The sequence below is a fragment of the Carlito syrichta genome, unplaced genomic scaffold, assembly GCF_000164805.1.
Source record: "Carlito syrichta isolate Samal-C Ts95f unplaced genomic scaffold, Tarsius_syrichta-2.0.1 Scaffold301856, whole genome shotgun sequence".
NCBI classification, from domain to species: domain Eukaryota; kingdom Metazoa; phylum Chordata; class Mammalia; order Primates; family Tarsiidae; genus Carlito; species Carlito syrichta.
Genome location: NW_007245952.1, coordinates 52,283 through 73,804, shown reverse-complemented (window position 1 = coordinate 73,804; position 21,522 = coordinate 52,283). Strand labels below are relative to the sequence as shown.

The 21,522-nt window shown below is 41.3% G+C and overlaps 1 protein-coding gene across 1 annotated transcript in view; it reads right to left on the bottom strand.

Moving 5' to 3' along the window:
- The window catches only part of ITK (IL2 inducible T-cell kinase), an 84,305-nt gene that overhangs the window by 18,042 nt on the left and 44,741 nt on the right, over nt 1–21,522 (bottom strand). Inside the window, exons 6-9 of the mRNA XM_008055453.1 lie at nt 20,636–20,787; nt 10,346–10,411; nt 4,470–4,524; nt 1,066–1,148 (exon numbers count right to left, since the gene is read on the bottom strand). Coding sequence (XP_008053644.1) covers nt 1,066–1,148; nt 4,470–4,524; nt 10,346–10,411; nt 20,636–20,787 — 356 coding nt within the window. The remainder of the gene's footprint in view (nt 1–1,065; nt 1,149–4,469; nt 4,525–10,345; nt 10,412–20,635; nt 20,788–21,522) is intronic.

The following is a 21,522-nucleotide window of genomic DNA, read 5'->3' as shown; positions in this document are numbered from 1 at the left end:
CCTCAGGACTTCACCTTCGACTTGTGCCTTTTACCTTTGCAGACTTTGTATCCCTTTGCTGTAATAAATCTTAGTCCTTGAAGTCCTCCTAGCATGGCCCGGGGTGATCTTGGGGAGTCCCGACACAGACGTCCTCTGTCATTCCTTCCCCATCACACCTTTGGGGTTGCAGGCCACCCTCCTCACTGTCCCCCAGCCACGGCAGAGACACGGCCCCTCTGTGATGTCTGCTGTGTTCCTTCCTGTCCCCGGATGGGGGCCCTTCCTCTTTGCCACCTGTCTAAGCCCTGTCCTTGCTCCAGGTTCTGCTTATGTCCTCAGTCTTCCAAGAAATATTCCCCCAGGCCATCTTGAAAATTATTTTTCTCTTGTCTTCATTCTCATTGCACTTTAGTCATTGCCAAACTGCTTAGTTCTTACTAATCTTCTAATTAGAAGAGGTTTTGAGACTCAGATAGGGTCTTACACATCGTTTTGCAGAGGAGGAAACTGACTCCAGAGATGGGCAGACCAAGTTGCAGGGGTCCTGCAGTTCAGCTTGGCTGGAGCATGGATGTGACTGGACCTTAGCTCCATGGCCTCTGGGACGCTCCATCAGCACTTTGAGCCTCAGTTTCTTCTGTGTGCAATGAGCATAGTAGCACCTGTCTTCAGGGCTTCTCAGGGTTGGAAACGGTCTGCGGAGATCTCAGTGCATAAGGGGATCGGTGAACGGTAGGTAGTCTCCTTAGCAGACCCAGGACTGGAATTCAAATATCTTTGCTTCTAGTTGGAAGAATCTTTTCTGTTACTCTATGTATTAAATGACATACTTATCCAATACAGCACCAAGCGTTTTATTTCTTTAGAATCCTGAAATCAGGGATGCTAAGGGATTGCCAGGAAGAGGACCTGGTGTCCAGCCCCAGCTCTGTCACTTTCCAACTAAGTCTCTTCGGTTCTGTCCTGGATTTCCTGGGCCAGGGAAAACACACCATTTCCAGTGAGCCTCTGCCTCACACACCATCTGACTCTGCTATGGGCAACCCTTGAGGCACCCTTTGGGGACCTGAGCCAAAGCCATACCTTACGACAGCCTTGGTGAAAACAGACACAGTGTACGTTCCTGGGGTCCTGGAATCCCGTACCATGAAGGCTCCTTCTTTGCCCTGAAATGGCCAGAAAGAATGGACAGGTTAGTGACTGCAGGAAACCAGGCTCATAACCCTGGTTCCATTTTCTTTCCCCTAAAATAAGGAAGTACTGCAGGCCAGCGTGGCCTAGGGTAGACTTTTAGCCACAATGACTACCATTTCACTTATTCTATTCACTCAACAGATATTTCTTGGTACAGATATTTCATATACGGGTCAGGGACTGTTCTAGTGCTAATGTGAGACCAGCCTGGGCAACATAGCAAGACCCCATCTCTTCAAAAAGTGTAAAAAAAAAAATCAGTCAGGTGTGATTGAAGCCAGGCAGACACACCCCTTGTATTTTTAGAGCTCACCATTTTACTGGACTCTTGACAGATATTTTCCAACCTTTACTGCAACATTGCAATTTAAATATTGTTATCCTCAATTACCAATGAGGAAACCTGGGTGCCAGAGAGCTTAACCGATATTCCCATGACCCACAACCAGTAACAGAGTTGGGATTTAAACTTTGGTGTGAGCAGAGCTCATGCTCAGTCTACTGTTCCATGATGCCTCTATTCAAAGGATGTTAGAAATCACGTCTTCATCCCCTCGCAAGGGCACAAAACCATCTGGCCTGAAAGCTTCATCAGATCCCTAATGGAAATGTATTTCTCTGGCCCTTTTTGAAGTGCAGATTCTGCTGCAGGGTAGAAGGAGAAAGAATATTCAGCTCCTGAGGGAAGTGAGATGAAGGAAGCACCCTGAGAACATACCGTTCACCACCCTAAAGACTTTGCCAGCACTGAGGAAATGAGAACAAGCAAATGGACATGCCAATTTATTCTTTCTTTTTAAATTTTTTTTTTGGAAACAGGCTCTTGCTCTGTCACCCAGGTTGGAGTGCAGTGGTATGATCACAGCTCACAGCAGCCTCGAACTCCTGGGCTCAAGTGATCTCCCGCCTCAGCCTCTCAAAGCTCTGGGATTACAGGTGTGAGCTGCTGTGGCTAGTCCTAGTTTATTCACTCTTGGTGGAAATGTAAACATCTGAAGTCTGTTGTAAGTACTTCATGTCTAACACGCGGTTCCTACCCAGCTGTAAATCTGAGCTGGGAACAATTGGAAAGCCTGATATTATGATTTACTTAACTTAGACATTACGAAGGCCCTAAGTGAAGGTCAGGATTAGAGAGGATCCTTGTGTGGAAGGCATACACTTGTAGCATATGGAACAAAGTCTATAAACTCTAGAACAGTTGGCCAGGTGCGGTGGGTCACACCTGTAATGCTAGCACTTTAGGAGACTTAGGTGGAGAAATCGCAGGAGTTCAAGACCAGCTTGTATAACACAGTGAGACCTCATCTCCACAAAAAATTAAAAAACTAGCCAGGCATGGTAGCATGCATTTGTAATCCCAGCTACTTGGGAGGCTGAGGCGAGAGGTTTCGCTTGAGAATAAATTGGCATGTCCATTTGCTTGTGCTTGTTTCCTCAGCTCTGGCAAAGTCTTTCGCCCAGGAGGTCAAAGCTGTGATGAGCCATAATCGTGCCACTGCACTCCAGCCTGGGTGACAGAATGAGACTTTGACTCAAAAATAAATAAATAAATAAATAAATAAAATCTAGAACAACACAAGCCCAGTCACAAAAGTGGATTGTCTGTGTGTGCATACACACACACACACACACACACACACACACACACACACACACACACAGAGATATACAAGCTCATGCTAACTGTTTGAATTTTAGAATCTCTGGGTTAGAAAGGGCCTTATAAAGACAATCTAGCCCAGTGTTATCCCAGCCTCAGCACTATTGACATTTTGGGCACAGTAATTTTTTGTTGTGGGGCCATCCTGGGCATTATAGGACATTTAGCAGCATCCCTAGGCTCTACTTTCTAGATGCCAGGCATGGTCAAATGTCCTCTGGAGGACAAAGTTACTCCTGGTTAAGAACCACTGATTACCTCCCTGAGCCCATGTGAATCTGAAACTTGAAACAAGACAAAAACAACACAACAACAAACAGCTGACTGTGCTCTAACAACCTCCAGCTTTAGGAACCTGAAACTTGAACTTTTAAATTTGCCTTGTGATTCTTAGTGACACCCAGACTTGGTGCCCACCGACTTAACTGGCATGCATGTCCTCTTTATAGTCATCCTAACAAGGAGTCTCTGTGTCTTCAAATAGCGCTGATAGTTAGAAAGCACATCCTCATACAGTCATGATCTGCTTCCAGTACCTTGGCCTGAACCCTGCAGAAGGCGGGGCTGGGGACAATTGGCTCTGACATCATTGTGCATTCTTGCCAAGCCTGTTATTTACCACATCAACTTTTGAGTTTGTGTATTTGAAAGATAGGCTTGTAATCCTGCCACCTTGGGAGGCAGAGACGGGAGGATCCCTTGAGGCTGGGAGTTGCAGACCAGCCTGGGTGGTAGCTTCCCTTTCCCAGGCGGTGAGCTTGGGCTGCCCTAGCTGCTGTCTGAAAGCAGGGGAAGAATGAAGGAAAATGAAGAACGTGATTACTTTCGAAGTGCTCCGTATACTTCGTTAACTGATGTGGGATTGAAAACCACAAAACTAGCTGGGTTTGGTGGCTCAGCCTGTAATCCCAACACTTTGGAAGGTTGAGGCAAGTGGATTGCCTGAGCCCGTGGGTTCAAGACCATCTTGGGCGACTTGGTGAGAACTTGTCTCTACAATAAATCAAAAATTGGCCAGGCATGGTAGTGCACACCTGTAGTTCTGACTACTTGGAAGACTGGGGCAGAAGGATTGTCAGAGCCCAGTAGGTTGACACTGGGTGGTCTTGAGCATGCCACTGCACTCTAGCCTGGGTAATGGAGTGAGACTCCAGCTTAAAAAAAAAAAAAAGAAAACAACAAAATTATACTTGTTGAAACACAATATAATTCAAGTTTTAATTAATTTTGCACTTCTCTCAACTAGTTCATGCCAGTCAAGTGTTCCAACGCCACTCAATAACAGGCCGGGAGGACCAAGAGTTAAGGTGGTTATACATGCATTGCAAGTTCAACTTGGGGGAAAAAAACAGCTTCCCAGGAACTAACCTTGAAAATTCTGATTCTGTGAATCAGGAGGGGGACCTGGGCATCTGCATTTTAAAATGTTTCCCAGCAATTCAAATGTGTGGTTTATTGCAAACCACAGGAAATAATTAAGGGCTGAGTTGATGTAGAACCTAGGAGAAACCAGTCTTATAATGACTCAGCTTGATTTCTTTTCCTCCATGAAATCTTTCCCAGCTCCTCTGGCTGAAAAACAGTACAGTTCTTTTTATGTTAAGTCAAAAGACAGATTAAGGAGACTTACTGTGTCTAAGAGAAGTTTTTCAGCTTTGTCTCGGCTGATACTCTTATTGTACCACCTGAAAGTGGAAAAAAGTCATGTGTAAATGACATTTTTAAAAGTTTCATTATTTACTTATAAAAGATAATACTAGATAATTAGGAAGTCATTTTCTGTTTCTACCAGTGCTATTAAACTCAAAAACAGGCCGTGTATAGTGGCTCATGCCTGAAATCTCGCACTTGGGAGGCTGAGTTAGGAGGATTGTTTGAGGGTAAGACTTTGAGACTAGCCTGGGCAACAAAGTGAGACTCCTGTCTCTACAAAAAATAAAAATTAGCCACGTGTGGTGGTATGTGCCTGTAGTCCCAGCTATTTAGGAGGCTGAGGCAGGAGGATCACCTGAACCTGGGAGTTTGAGGCTGCAGTGAGCTATGATTGCTCCACAGCACTCCAGACTGTGTGACAGAGTGAGACCCTGTCTCAAAATAACAACAACAACAAAACAAAAACCTCAAAAGCAAAGAAATAACCCATTTCCAGGTAGTAAATGCTAAGTTGGAGATGAACCAATGAACGAGAATTGGTAAAATATTGATCATTGTTGAAACTGGGCTTTGGGTACGTAGATATTCATTATATTATTCTCTTTACTTTTGCATATGTTGGAAATTTTCCACAATAAACTTTTAGAGAACATTTCTCTTTCTCTCTGTTTCATAAGTCAGTGGGTGGTTGTAAGAAGGAGTGTGTTAGACCAGCTATAAAAATGTAATTCCCAGCTGGAGTGTGGTGGTTCAAGCACTTTGGAGGCCAAGGTGAGGGGATTGCTTGAGCCCACGGGTTCGAGAACAGCCTGGGCAACTTGGCGAGACCTCACCTCTACAATAAATCAAAAAATTAGCCTGGCATGGTAGCGCGTGCCTATACTTGAAAGGCTGAGGCAAAAGGATCACTTGAGCCCAGCGGGTTGATGCTGAGGTGGCCATGAGCATGCCACTGCACTCCAGCCTAGGCAACGAAGTGAGACTCCAACTCAAAAAAAAAAAAGCAATTCCCATTTGAAGGTTTAGCAAATATTCTTTCAAAACAACCACAGAATTTTCCAAGACTGGTTTTCCACAGTGTCTGTAGAGTAACTGCATTTGTTTTATAATTCTGGTGTCTGGTGAAAAACAACTATAAAGTAGTTAAGGAGAATATGCATGATTTTTAGGGATGACTTTTTTAATGTTAATAATACTTAAGCTACATCTTAGCCTCTGTGGTTACTTATTAGGTAAGAGGAGGCAGAATGATCATCAATTAACAATGAATTTTGAAGATTAATAAATCCAGGAGTAGAGAAGTTCTAGGTGGGAAGGAACACCACTTACCAAACTTGCTTGCCATCTGCAAGTAGCCATGCATAAGGGAATCTGTGGATTCATTTGAGCTTCTTGAATTTTATATGACAGAACAGTGGCTGATACCTGCATGGGCTCCTGGAGCTTATCTAACTGAGGACGGACAAACAGGCTTCATCTTGTGGGCAAGCCCCAAATGATTAGCAGTGGCTGCCTAAAGCCATGCCTTGAAAAGTCTGTTGCCAGTCTGGGCACAGTGGGTGACAGTGTCACTATCCAAGAGGGATGTATACCTGAGTTCAGTGTGTGGGAAGAGACACAATTTGCTTTCCTTCAACTTGTCTGGCCCTTCATTTAACGGGAAGGGATCTGAGCTCAAACAGGGTGAGGTAACTTGCCCAAGATCATGATTCCAAACCAAGGCAGGCGGCCTGAATCCAATCAATTTTCCAACCCACAATTATGTTACCTCTTAAGTTCTTATGCAGATATCACCTGCATCTAGACAACATTAAGTTCAAGGATAAAAAGTCATCATACTGGATATTTCTTGTATATTCAGTTGTATACTAAATATGTGAATGTTTGCTTATAAGTCATTTTACTTTTTTACTAAGATCCGAAATCTGGAAAATGCAAAGTGACAGTCCACAGTATAAGTAGGGCCCATAGATTGTTTCATTTGTAAAGTATAGTGTTTTACTCAAAAAAATACTTAAAATATCTTTAGGTGGGTAGATGTACTTTTTTATTTGCTCCAGGCTCCACCACTCCCTATTGCTTTATATTTTGTTGGAATTTTGAGTTTGCTCTCACAATCATAAGCAAAGAGGTACTGATTAAAAGCAAAAAATAGACAAAGGAAGCTATCCAGCCTAGTGGTCCCTTGAAATAAAAGCATATTCTTTTTTTCTCCAAAGGCATTGACTATGAAAATTAAAGAAATGTATTTTATTTAAGCATATCTCATATCTGCTTCATTTCAGCTCAAGTCTTCTAGGAACCGATGACTCTTCTGTTAGCTGAGAAACCTACTTAGGCAAAAGAGCCTCAGAATGAGAGACTTCAGAAAATGACAGCCCTTCATATGAAAGAATCCATCAGAATTTCAGCAACAAATAACCTGACCTCATCTGAACTAATTAAAACCCTGATAAGTGAAGAGGAGTCCTCGTTACCTTATATCCCTCAGCCCTGGTATCTTATATTTGATGACTACTTAAATTTTAAATATTTTAAAATAATTTTAAACTTAAAGAAAAGGTATCAAATAGCATAAAAGAACTCTCACAAACACTTCACCCTGAGTCATCCATTGCTGACATTTATACATTGGACTTACCATTCTCCCTAGCTAGACATATAGATACATGTATTTTTTTTTCCTGAACCATTTGAGAGTTGATTTTTACTCACAAGAACTTCAGTGTCTATTTCCTGAGACATAGAGTATACACTTACACAATCCTGTACAATGACCAAAATCATGACATTGAACATATATATGAAATACTGTTACCAAACTGCAGACCTTATTACAATTTTATCAGTTGTCACAATAATGCATATTATAACCAAAATTTTTTAAAATTACTCAGTGTATTTAGGTCCCGTGTCTCTAGTCTTTTTTTTTTTTTTTGAGTTGGAGTCTCACTCGGTCACCCAGACTGGAGTGCAGTAGCCGCTCCCGGCCACTGCAGCCTCGACTGCTGGGCTCCGGCGATCCTTCCGCCTCAGCCTTCCGAGTAGCCGGAATTACAGGCATGCGCTACCATGCCTGACTGATTTCTTGATTTATTGTAGAGATGAGGTCTCGCTGCCCAGGCGGGTCTCGAACCCGCGGGCTCAGGTAATCCATTCACCTCAGTCTCCCAAAGGTGTGGGATTACAGGCTGAACCACCGAGCCTGGCTGTCTCTAGTCTTTTTTAAGAGGGACCAGTTTCTTAGCCTTTTGTCTTTCATGATACTAACATTTCTTTTGAAGAGCACAGAATATTTACTTATTTATTTTAATTCTGAAAAATGTGTGCATATTTAGAAGGTGCGGGAGCAGATTTCTTACATGCATATATTGATAGTGGTGGAGTCTGGGTTTTTAGTGTACCTATCAACTGAACAGTGAACACTATACTCAAGAGGTAATTTTTCAGCCCTCACTTCCCTCCTACCTTTTGACATCTCCGATGTCTTATTATTTCACTCCGTACAGGACATTTATTTTATAGAAATAGTCTTAATTTGGATTTGTCTAATATAATCTCATGACTAAATTCACGTTATGCATTTTTTTAGCAGTAATATCATAGGTAGGATGTTGTGTCCTTCTCTGTGCATCAGTCGAGGAGACACATAATATCTTTTTTTTTTTTTTTTGATTTGGGAGCCTCACTCTATCACCCAGGCTGGAGTGCAGTGGCATAATCATGACGATCATGGCTCACTACAGCCTTGACCTCCTAGGTTCAGGCAATCCTTCCACCTTAGCATACTGAGTATCTGGGACTACAGGTACACACCACACTTAGCTCATTTTTTTATTTTTTGTAGAGACAAGGTCTTTCTATGTCACCCAGGCTGGTCTCAAACTCCTAGACTCTAGAAATTCTCCCTCCTCAGTCTCCCAAAGTGCTGGAATTACAAGCATGAGTCACTGCACCCTGCCTCTTTTTGCTTCATTTTTTATGCACACTTTGATTGCTTGTTCAAGATGGGGTCTGCTATCTCTACTTTGTAATTATAAGTCATTTGTTCAAAGATACTTTAAGATTATATAAATACACTTTGCCTCATCAAACTTTCACCTCCCTAGTGACATTCATTGATGATTCATGCCCAAATCAGTTGATACTTTGAGTTACAAAATGATGACTTCTAAACTTTGTCATTGATTATTTGGCGTTCCAATAAAGGAACTTCTCATTATTTATTACTTATCTATCAATCTATGTATTGTGAATTCTTATATTATTCAATGGTTTGTAGTCCATGACTGTCATTATTTTGATACTCAAGCTGTCTCAGATTTGGTCAGAGGGAGCCTTTTAAAGCTGACTTCTGTGCCCTTTTGACTTATCTACATTATTTTAAAATATTCTTTTTGAGTACTCTTTTACTTCCCACACAACAAGATGTGCGAAGTTCACCTTGTTCTTTTCCTGCCCCAACTCTGGAAGCCCAAAGCCTTTTCTCCAAGAAGTCCTAGTTCTTAGTGGAAAGTATAACTAAAATCTGGGTGGTAGGTGTGCACTCCACTTCTGTGTTGTTGCATCTGGGCCCTTCGGTCCCCGAGGTAGGACACATGGATATGACGAGAACTTCATACACTACAATCAAACTTTCTTAAACATTCAGTAGTTCCATTAAAATTATATCCATGTAGCCGGACTCGGTGGCTCAGCCTGTAATCCTGCGCCTTTGGGAGGCTGAGGTGAGTGGATTGCCTGAGCCCGTGGGTTCGAGACCCGCCTGGGCAGCAAGACCTCATCTCTACAATAAATAAAAAAAAAAATCAGCCGGGTGTGGTAGCGCATGCCTGTAATTCCGGCTACTCGGAAGGCTGAGGTGGAAGGATCGCTGGAGCCCAGCAGGTGAGGCTGCGGTGGCCGGGGGCGGCCACTGTACTCCAGTCTGGGCGACAGAGTGAGACTCCAACTCAAAAAAAAAAAAATTGTATCCATGTGAACTTTTCTTCTAAAGCATGGCTTGGAAATAAATACTTCACACAATTTAAGCAGATATTTAATATTTGCTTGATTGTTGTTTTGGTATTGGATTTGGCATTGCATTAAACCATGTTTTAAGTTAATTTATGTTTCATCCAGTGTTCATAGTGTTTTTTCCACCTCAAGGAAGACCAATATTCCTGTTATTCTCAGTTGTAGGCTAAATGCAGGACATATACCCTGCTCCCCCTCCCCTGCTGATGACTGTTTCTCAGACTGGGAGAATGGCCTCTGGCCAAGGTCATCTGTGTCCTGCCAAAATGCCCTTGGAGATATGCACATATGTGAACTAAAGGCAGTAACTGAGAGTAAACATCTTTATTTCTGCTTCTTTGCACATGCTGCTATTGCTGTGTCTTGCTCCCTCTCCCATGCTGGGGATATATAATCTCTCCCTACATCCATTGGGTTGTGGAGTGCTTTGTGCCGACTGGCTGCCATCGGTTTCCTCCCATGAGTAATAATAAACCGATGTCTTTACCAATCTGTCCTCTGGGTGATTGCTTTGGAATAGGTAAACATTATGTGGGTACCCTGTCTGATTTGGAACTGCCGCCATATACCAGTAGAGCCTTTTAATGTTACCAAAATCTGTTCAAGGATCTGAGGATCACTGCCTTAATCAAAAGGAAAGTGGGAGCACATATCCCATTCCTCCTTCCACTTAAGGTGCTCTGCTACTGTTTATTTAGGGATCAGAGGATGGGAGAGAAGAACGTGGGCCAAGAAAAGAAAATGTCTGGTATTTTACGGTCAAGCAATAATTTATTCCTAACCAGGGGACAATTCCTTAGTATTAGATTTTCCAAAAAAACAAACAAAATGTCTTACTCATAGGTTTCCAGGTTATTTGGAGATTTTTCCACCAGGTAACTGCTTGGCACATATCCTTCATGCCTGTTGAAGGGAAAATTCGTGTTTAGACTCATATAGAACTTGTTTTTACATCTTCATTTGACAGGTTTCATCACTTAAAAATGAGGGAGTCCCGTACTATTTGACGTTTGTGGTAAGACATTCTAAAGTTTAGAATAAAAGAACTGGTAAAAATAGTAAGAACCTGTTATCTGCTGAAGGACATAGATCTCACCACTAAAGTATAAAATATAATAAACAAGAAGTGACTATTTTACCTTAAAAAGACTCTGCTTGCTGCTTCCCTTACTGTGAAATTTCCTCTATTGGAAAAAAAAGAAAAGTGTTGTCTCTATTTTTTATAAGGAAACATTTTTTTTTGGTGTGCTGATCAGTAATTTTTCCACTTTACTGCCATTACTTTATAGTCAGAAAACCAAAATAATTAAAATATAAAAGATGACTTTCCAACCACAGGTTCCAAAAGATGCCACCAGTTGGTAACGTAGGCTTTTTAATTCAAGGTCTCCCTAACTGAGCTTCTGCAGATATCAGTGGTATAGATATGAGAAAAAAGGATAAGGTCAGGCTGAGTTTGGGGGCGGGAGTCCCTTTTGAGTAAGAATTAATAATTATGCATAAACAAAAAACATAATAGTAAAGAAGTTCATAAGGCTATGGTAAATCCTTACATTTGTGTATAGGTGTGTAGCTTTCAAAGCACTTTCACATTGTCTCACTTAAACCATAAGGTGAGAGCAGTGTCCCTTCCACGGTCTGGACCTCTGGCTTCATGATTGTCAAAGGAGGGACTTAAACTAGTTTATACATAAGATACCACCCATCTATAACAAGATGGCTGATAGTTTCTTGCTCCTTACTCCATGAAGTGTTTTATTTTTTCTTATGATAAGGCCAAGATTTAGTTAGTGATTATGTTTATGGAACTTCCTTTGGAGAATTGGACATTTGAGCTCAGAATCATCCTTAACACAGTGCTCAAGGCAGCCACTGCAAATTGATAAAAAAAAAAACAGGTTGTTCTGAAATTTACCATTGCTTCTGCATCAATCTTTTGGACTCTCCTTAACTGTGTCTGGTTTTGCCACACTATATGTTTACAGTTATATGAATAGATCAAAAAAATGCTTGTTTCTGAATGGAATAACTGTGTTTTAATATGCCAACAAAAGCTGGATTATCTACACAGATGATGATAATTCTCATCACTTGCATGTGGGTATGTAGACTCTACAAATCTCTTTCACATCTATCATCTCATTGGTTTTCTCAACACTGTGAGAGACACAAAGCTGACATTACCATCTGCATTTTACAGATAAGGAAATGGATTCCTGAGGGTAAGTGACTTGACCACAGGCACATGTGACAAGAGTAGTTGATGAAGTCCACGTTCTCTGTCTCCTCATCTTGTGTACTTTCCCCTAAATCACACCATCACAAAGCAAACCAGGGAAATTCCCATAATGCTGGCTGGCTGCTGGGGTGTCCTCTTTGATGAACTTTGAAGTGCATCATTAAGCCTTTCCACAGGTCACTGAACAAAGGGAAAACAGTCACTTGGGGAAGTAAGACCTAGGAGAAAAAAATTTCCTGGCACCTTAGGTGTGCTAAATAATGCCAGTTGACTGAACCGATGAATTTCTGAGGAACTCTTTGGTGTTTGTAGCCCCAGGCCATCCTGAACCACCTTCTGATATGGGCCCCCATCCCTGGTAATGTGCAAAAAGACCAACCTCACTGGGTTCCATGAGTGAGCCAAAGAGGGAGGTTCCAGACGAGGGGCTTTGGGGTCTGTTCTTAGCTAACAAATTACTCTGCCTCTCAAATCACCATTTGGATCTCACCACCTTTTATACCACCTCACCTCTGCCTTCCTTCCCCCTGCAATGGAGTAGATAAGACTACTCAAAAAGAGAACATCTTGAAAATGCACATTTTGGTGTATGTAAACAGTAAAGCTTATCCTTAAAAATATTTGTGGCTCTCTTCTTTTACCCATCCGATTGGCCTTTCTTGTTGTTGTTAAAGTTTAATGTCATTTAGTGTTATTTACAGTAGCAAAGATATAGAATCAACCTAAGTGTCCATCAGTGGATGAATGAATAAAGAAAATGTAGTATACCAGCATTGTGAAGATGTCCATCCTACCTAAGGCAATCTACAGATTTAATGCAATACCCATCAAATTACCAGACACATTCTTCTCAGACCTAGAAAAAACAACACAGGAATTCATATGGAAACACAAATGACCAAGAATAGCCAGAACAATCCTCAGCAAAAAACAAAGCAGGCAGTATCACATTACCGACTTAAAACTTTACTAGAAAGCTACGATAATCAAAACAGCTTGGTATTGGTACAAAAATAGGCATATAGACCAATTGAATAGAATTGAGATTCCAGAAGCTAAACCTCAATTTCTCAACCAACTCATCTTCAACAAAGCCTCCACCACCTATCACTGGGGAGAGGAGAACCTATTCAGTAAATGGTGTTGGGAAAACTGGTTGACCACATGCAGAAGACTCAAACAAGACCCCTATCTCTCCCCATACACAAAAATTAACTCTAAATGGATCAGAGACCTAAATGTAAAACCTCAAATCATAAGAACCTTAGAAAATGCAGGACACACCCTTATCGAAATTGGAACTGGCATCCAATTCCTGAACAAAACCCGAAACACACAGACCATAAGAGATAAGATAGACAAGTGGGACCTCATTAAACTGACAAGCTTCCGCAAAGCCAAAGAAACCATCAAGAGAGCAGGGAGACAGCCCACAGACTGGGAAAAAATATTTGCCAACTCCAGGTCTGACAAAGACTTAACATCTTGGATCTACAAGGAACTCAAACGTACTGAAAAGAAAAAAACAAACAACCCCACTATAAAGTGGGCAAAAGATATGAACAGACACTTCTCAAAGGAAGACATCCAAGCAGCCAACAGACACATGAAGAAATGTTCAACCTCACTAATCATCAAGGAGATGCAAATCAAAACCACACTGAGACACCACCTAACTCCAGTCAGAATGACAATTATCAATAACTCAAAAAATTACAGTTGCTGGAGATGGTGTGGTGAAAAGGGAACACTCCTACACTGTTGGTGGGAGTGCAAACTGGTGCAGCCTCTGTGGAAAACAGTGTGGTGATTCCTAAAAGTTCTAAATATCAACCTCCCATATGACCCTGCAATCCCCCTGCTGGGAATATACCCTGAAGAACTCAAATCACTCTACCAAAAAGATACCTGTACACATATGTTTATCACAGCATTGTTCACAATAGCAAGAACCTGGAATCAACCATACTGTCCATCAAAAGAGGACTGGATTAAAAAATGTGGTACATATACACAATGGAATACTATGCAGCCATAAAAAAGAACAAAATCATGAACTTTGCAGCAACCTGTATGGAACTAGAGTCAATAATACTGAGTGACTTCTCACAGAAACAAAGATCTGAGTATCACATGTTCTCACTCATATAGTGGACCTTGAACATCCACCGTAATGCTATAAAAAAAAAGGCTGACAGTGTTGGGAAACTATGGGGGGGGGAAAGGAGGTGGGATTAACAGTAGTCAATATCTGTCTGGGGACGGGGAGACACCCTTTATCAACAAGGGTGCCTGAATGAAGCATATTTGTATACCTAACCCTTAACTGTACCCCACAATATCAAAATAAAAAATATTGAGATATATATATATATATATATATATATATATATATATATAAAAGAAAATGTAGTATATATACGCAATGGAATACCATTCAACCATCAAAAAAGAATATAATCATATCATTTGTAGCAGCATGGATGGAACTGGAAGTGATTATCTCAATAAAATAAACCAGGCACAGAAAGACAGAAACTGCATGTTTTCACTCAGATGTGGTAGCTAAAACTTTTTGTCACCTGATCGTAGAGAGTAGAAAAATAGATGAGAAAGGATGAGCTGGGGTAGGGAGGAGGCTGAGGAGAAGTGGGTTAATGGGTGCAAACATACAGTAAGATAGAAGGAATAAATTCAGTGTTTGAGTAGGGCTATTATACTTAATAAGAATGTATAGTATTTGAGTGATGGACACCCAAAATATCCTGACTTGGTCACTAATTTTTATGTAACAAAATTTCAAATGTACCTCATACATTTGTACAAATTTTTTTAAAATGGTACCCAGTGTTGGCACTTGTGTAACTCTGTTGGAAAGAAAGGAGACTTGGCAAGCTTTTTGAGGAAATTATCTATCAAAAGTAAGATATTGCATACTCTAATTCAACAGTTCCACAGTTAGATGTGTGACATACATAAGTATGTATTCTAAAGATGGCCAAGATACACGCATACTAGGTCTTCATTAAAGCCCTGTTGGAAATAACAAGGAAAACAACATTGCAGCAAAATGTCTCACACAAATGATTATTTAAATATTTATAATATAATCATATATTCTAACACTATACAATTATTTTTAAAATGAAGTAGAGTTGTATGTGCTGATATGAACAGATTTCCCATATAATCATGAATAGTCAAAAGCAAGATGAAGAGTGGACCATCTTAGCACAAATTAAAAAAGTATGTATTTGTATATGTATAACTTTTTGTTTAGGGTACACAAGAAAGTGCTAACAGTGATTACTTTTTAAATTGATGTGGGGGAAAATGGAGGGTGGTTTATTATTCATGTATATTTCATGTGTATTTCTCTCTACTGTTAGTTTTTTTGAAAATAAAATATTAACATAGATTATTCAGATGTTACAGTAATAAAATGTTATCTTTTTTATATGTCTAAATTAAAAGTAACCTAATATTTTGAAAACATGTAAGACCTTCATATTAATATACAAGAATGTTCACTGTGGTATTATTAATATTTTCAAAATACTGGAAACAACCTAAGTGTCTGACAAGGGAATTTGCCAAACTATGGTACATTTGTAAGCTGGATTTATGCAATCATTGAAATTATATTCTGGAAAATATTCCAGAGCATGGGTAAATATCTCTGCTATATATTTTTTCATTCATTTTTTTTTTGAGTCTGCATCTCACTTTGTCAGGCTGGAGTACAGTGGTATGATCACAGCTCACAGCAGTCTTGATTTCCTGGGTTCAGGCAATCCTTCTGCCTCAGTCTCCTGAGCAGCTGGGACTACAGGCATGCCATGCCTGGTTAATTTTTTTAAATTTTTGTAGAGATGAGGTCTCACTACGTTGCCCAGGCTGGTCTTGAACTTCTGGGCTCAAGTAATCCTCCCAACTCGGCCTCCCAAAGTGCTGGGATTATAGGCTTGAGCCACCATGCCAGGGCCCTCTGCTATATTAAAAGGAAAAAAAAAAAAAGCCTTATAAGGCAGGATAAATTTCATGCTCAAAAGATTGTTTTCACCAAAATAATCCCATAGCAGAAAACTGGTATTTGTGCAACTTTATTTTCCCCGTGAATCTCTTGGATGGCTAGTTCCATGACTATGACTGCGATTATAACTAAGTCCTTTATATCTTCTGACGTGTCCTAATATAACCACTAATCTACACATCTCTACACACTTTTTTTTTTTTGAATGTATGTTGGATTTATTAACTCTTTAACAAGAGAAACAACAAGATGGCAAAAGAATATTTGAAGAGCTGGATATTTACAAGCACTAAAAAGAATATTAAAATGCAAATTGACCAGGCGTGGTGGCTCATGCCTATAATCCCAGCACTTTGGAAGGCTGAGGTGAGAAGATTGCCTGAGCTCACAGGTTCGAGACCCAACCCGGGCAACTTGACAAGACCTCATCTCTACAATAAATCAAAAAATTAACCGGACATGGTGGCGCATGCCTATAGTTCCAGCTACTTGGAAGGCTGAGGCAGAAAGATAACCTGAGTACAGCAGGTCAAAGCTGCAGTGGCTGTGAGCATGCCACTGCACTCCAGCCTGGGCAACAGAGTGAGACTCCAACTCAAAAAAAAAAAAAAATACAAATTTAGGTTAGATTTAAAATTGGGAAATACAGGGCAAAAATCCCTCCTCCTATTCTACTAAACGTGTATCTCTACTGAACACAAATCTACAGGTTAACAGGTCATCTCACAGACTCTGGACCCCAATTAATAGTATCAGTGCCAAACACAGGTGCATTCTCCCATAGAATTAATATTTCTTTGGTGGTAAGCAATGTCCTTATATGACATTGGGGGCAAAGATTCAGAGTTATGTTCAAACTGCAAAGTCTGGGCTCTTGACTGCCAATGTCTTTTGAGTGCCTCAAGGAAAGATTGGTGATGAAAACTCACCTGAATTCAAAAGATTTAGATTCATGTTCGCCACAGAGTAACTACTTTTGTTACCATCAATTATACTATAATTTCTAGTACCTACATTGCTATTGGTGAGGGGAGGGGTGCTATGCTTTTTTACTTTTTACTTTATTCACTTTATCTTTTTCTGTTGTTGTTGTTGTTGCCCAGGTTGGGGGGCAGTGGCACAATTGCAGCTCATGTATACCTCATACTCCTGGGCTCAGACAATCCTCCTGCCTCAGCCTCCCAAGTAGCTGGGACTATAGGCACCATGCCTGGCTAACTGTTTTGATTTTTTTTATAGAGATGGAGTCTTGCTATGTTGCCCAGGTTGGTCACAAACTCCGGGACTCAAGTGATTTTCATACTTCAGTCTCCCAAAGTGCTGGGATTACAGGCATGAGCCACCATGCCTGGCTGAATAAAGCTTAAATAAAGGCATCATCAGAACTGACTTGCTCAGGTAACAAGATCAGAAGTTCCATCAAACAAGTGCCATTTTGCAAGTTTGGTATATCTAAGCAGGTAGTGAACTGAATCCAGAGACACCAGCAAAGCTGAGAGGAACAACATGATCCCATGACAGGCAAGTTCCACAAGGTAAGATGGTTACAAAAGAAGCATTCACAAGTAGGCAGCACCAAAGGTCATGCTCAAAGTTATTTGCATCTGTGTGGTTTAAAAAAAAAAATTTTTAATCAGCCTCTCAAGTGACTGACCAATTTTTAAATTTTTTTGTACAGAAGGGTCTCACTATGTTACCCAGACTGTTCTTGAACTCCTGGCCTCATGCAATCCTCCTGCCTTAGCTTCCCAAAGTGCTAGGATTATAAGCATGAGCCACCACACCGTCTCCTTTTGCATTTTTTTAATTCCTAGAGCTCCAAATCATCCCTGGAGTGTATAACTTGCAGAACAGCACATTATCTGTTATGTCTTCACCTTCATCTCACAGTGAAAAGGTGAAGTCAGGTAGAAAGAATTGGGTTGATGTCCATTTTCAATCTAGATGGAGTAACAAAGATTGGAACTACAATTGGCCTGATACAAGCAGGAAAAAGACAACATGTGAAACAATGGCTCTCAAGACACTGGACATCAGGCAAAGAAGGACAGTGGTTCTGAGAGAAGATGGACATAGTGAGGCCCAAGATGGCCCCCACTTCCTGTCTTGAGAGATGTCCATGCCATAGAGCAGGAAGGGGAGAGGCCAGGCAAAGTCCAGTTCACTCCTGCAGTGGAGGAGATGGAGCTGAGAGTCAAGAGAGACTTCCAGCAGGCTAGAATGCAGAGCTGACATGGATGCATTTAAAAAACATCACATGGAGCCAGGTGTGGTGGCTCCTACCTGTAATTCAAGCACTTTGGGAGACCAAGGCAGGTGAATTGCTTGAGCCCAGGAGTTCAAGACCAGCCTAAGCAATATAGCAAAACCTCATTTCTGCAAACAACAACAACAACAAAACCGGGCATCGTGTTGCATGCCTATAGTACCAGCTACTCAGGAAGTGGTGGTGGAAGGATTGCATGGGCCCAGGAGGCCAAAGTTTTGGTGAGCCAAGATTGTACCACTGCACTCCAGCCTGGGGAGCAGAGTGAGACACCAACTCAAAAAGTAACCCCAAACAAAATCACATGGAGCTAGAGTATACAGACTTCAAACATCCTATACTGTATAATTCCATTTATAGATATTCAAGGAGAGCCAAAAAGCAACATATATTGTTACAGATTCAAACAGCGGTGGCTTTAGAGAGGAGAGGAACTAACTCGAAGGGGCACAAGAGAAGTTTCTGGGAAGATGGACCTGCCTTTACCTTAACTGGGTGTTGGTTACAAGGCTATACACACTTGTCATAATGCATGTAAGATGTGTGCATTCAGAATTCAATTTTATTTATCTCTAAGCAGTGCTGGGGGTACCCAAGACTAGACACAGACCAGTTTCCTTGACAGATGAACAATAATATTGAACATTCGGCAAAGGGCACTCACAGAAGAGAAATGCTTAGACCATCACTTTGACTATCCAAACACATTTTAAGTATTGAATGCATTCTATCACTCATAAAAATGAAGATGAATCATATTCTTGACTTCATATTAAAGTTTAAAAAAAGATGTGTGCATTAGCTGAATGTAAATGTTATCTCATTTTTAAAAAAAATGCTGTCCCTTTCCCTAAAAAGAAAGTAAAGGAAAAAAATGAGGAAAGGGAGCCTAATTATATTTATTAGCTCTATTTTTCAAGGCAGGGTAAAATAGTTTACTTTTTTTGGTCTTTAGATGTGGAAATAAATGTAGGAAATTATAAGTCTATAATGAAAAATACATTAAAATTGTACCTGTATATAGTTAGTATGGTAATATAAAAACTGTCTTCCGTGAGCCAGTAGGCTCTCAGTGGACTATTGCCATCGCCATCAATAAGGAGCTAGCCAAGCACCAGAAATGAATAAGCTTTAATTAAACAGAGTAATAAAAATAGTCTATCCACATAGCTGCTGAAGATAGCTGAAATGAAATGATTGAGGCCACGATTTTAACAACTCACAATCATCCCTGATAAGCTACCAGACCCTAAATGGTGGAGATTTCTCCTTGAATCATAGGTCCAACTGTCACCTGGGGCTTGTTGTAGAGATGCAGGGACTTCCCTGTAAGTCCCAGCTCATTTTCAGGGAGGATTATGCAAAACAAAAACTTCAGGCAGTCCTCGCTCTTGCTGAATCTGTTTGATATTGCATGGATATTAATATCTGGCTGGGCATGGTGGCTCATGCTTATAATTCCAGCCCTTTGGGAGGCTGAGGCGGGAGAGTTGCTTGAACCCAGGAGTTCCAGACCAACCTGGGCAACATAGTGACACCCCATCGCCTTAAAAAAAACCCCCAAAATTAGCTGGGCATGGTAACCTGTGCCTGTAATCCAAGCAACTTGAAAGGTTGAGGCAGGAGGATCGCTTGAGCCTAGATGTTCTAGGCTATGGTGAGCCATGATTGTGTCACTGTTCTCCAGTCTGGGAGACAGAGTCCTCAATTCAAAAAATAATCATCATCATCTATGGTCAGGTGTGGTGGCTCATGCCTGTAATCCCAGCACTTTGGGAGGCCAAGGCAGGAGGATTACTTGAACCCAGGAGTTCAAGACCAGCCCAGGCAACATAAAGAGACTTTGTCTCTACAAAAAAAATTTTTTTTAAATTAGCAGGATGTGGTGGTGTGTGCCTGTAGTCCTAGCTACTGGGAAGGCTAAGACGAGAGGATCACTTGAGCCCAGGAAGTCAAGGTTGCAGTGAGCCATGATCGTGCCACTACATTCCAGCCTGGGTGACAGAGAGAGATCACAACTAAAAAAAAAAAAAAATATATATATATATATATATGCCTTCAGTGTAGCTTGAGGATACGCAAAATCGCCCCTTCTTGATATAAGCAGAACTTAAAAGCAATGGACCTATTCCTGAGACTGCCACCAACTTCACCCTTGCTATATGGCTTTAACTGCCATCTTCACACCTTTTCTTTCCAACAAAAATAAAGCACTTCATAACAGGATGTACCTTCAACCTCACTTAACACTAAAGAACAAGAGTGTTTTGCAGAACAAGAGCGCTTTGCAGAACAGGTGGCCAATCTCCTAAATTGTAGATGACAGCAGAAAAACCCGGGGGACTTGGGGCTGGAATGCTCAAGCCAGGCTGCAAGAGTGAGCACAGCATGTGACAGCTGCCCAGCCACTTCTAGGAAGAGGAAAGACGCTCAGTGATGTCTTCTTCTTCCCCCTTCCTTCGGCCTCCGCTCCTCTTTCCAACCTCAGTGCAGTGGTCACGCTGGGGGAGGCAGGACAAATCATTCAGGTATTTTCTTTGCTCTGACCACACCTCAAATGCGGGGACAGCAAGCACAGAGATGCCTTACCCATTCCTGTCTTGAATTCTCCACCAGTGGATCTCAGAACTGTCTAGCAGGCAGTATTCCTCATTGCGTTGCAGCGTGAGTTCCTGAGGGTCGTTGGTCTGGTAGTCATACAAGGCGATGACCACAGTTTCTCCAGGTTCCCGAAGTGACCGCTGCAAGAGGGAGACGTCAAAACCAGCAAAGTCATTAAAAGGGAGGTGACATGCAGAGCAAGATCAGCAGGTCCCTGAGCCATCCCTTGCTCCTGGTCTTAGGCCAGGCCCACGCCACTTCGTACCACCCATCGGGGTGTCTGTGGACACAATGTGACTTCCTCTAGCGGACTTGCCTTATGAGTTAGAATTATGGTGCTGAAGATAACACAAAGACATTAGTGCTTGGGATTCATCTAAGCTATGAAGTGAATTCCAACCACAGTGAATTCCAAGCAGCCACGTGCATTTCACAAAATTCTGCTGGTCCCTCTACCTGCACTGTATCATACACCTCAGATTCTCTGCTAGAAGATTCATGCTCTTCGTAGAGGAGATGCAGTCAACACCAAGCCTTCCAGCCCATGCTTTGCTGATATTATTGGTGTGTTTGTCCAAATCCATAGAATCACAGGTCACGGCAGCTGGGATTCCTCTGACAGATCATTAAACCACTCTTTCATTCAGGAGGGGGAAACTGAGGCCCCGAAGGGGAGTTGAACATGGCCAATTTAGCGCTTGAATTAGTCCTAATACTCTCTTCACTCTAGCACCTGACTTCCTTCCTTTCTCTCGTAGACTCTCTTGCCAATGTCTCTTATCCTCATTACCTTTCTTAGGATGAGATATTGGGGATCTGAAGAAAAGCCCATAAAGCAAACCATCACCAGAATTCAGGATGGGCACACCTGTTGC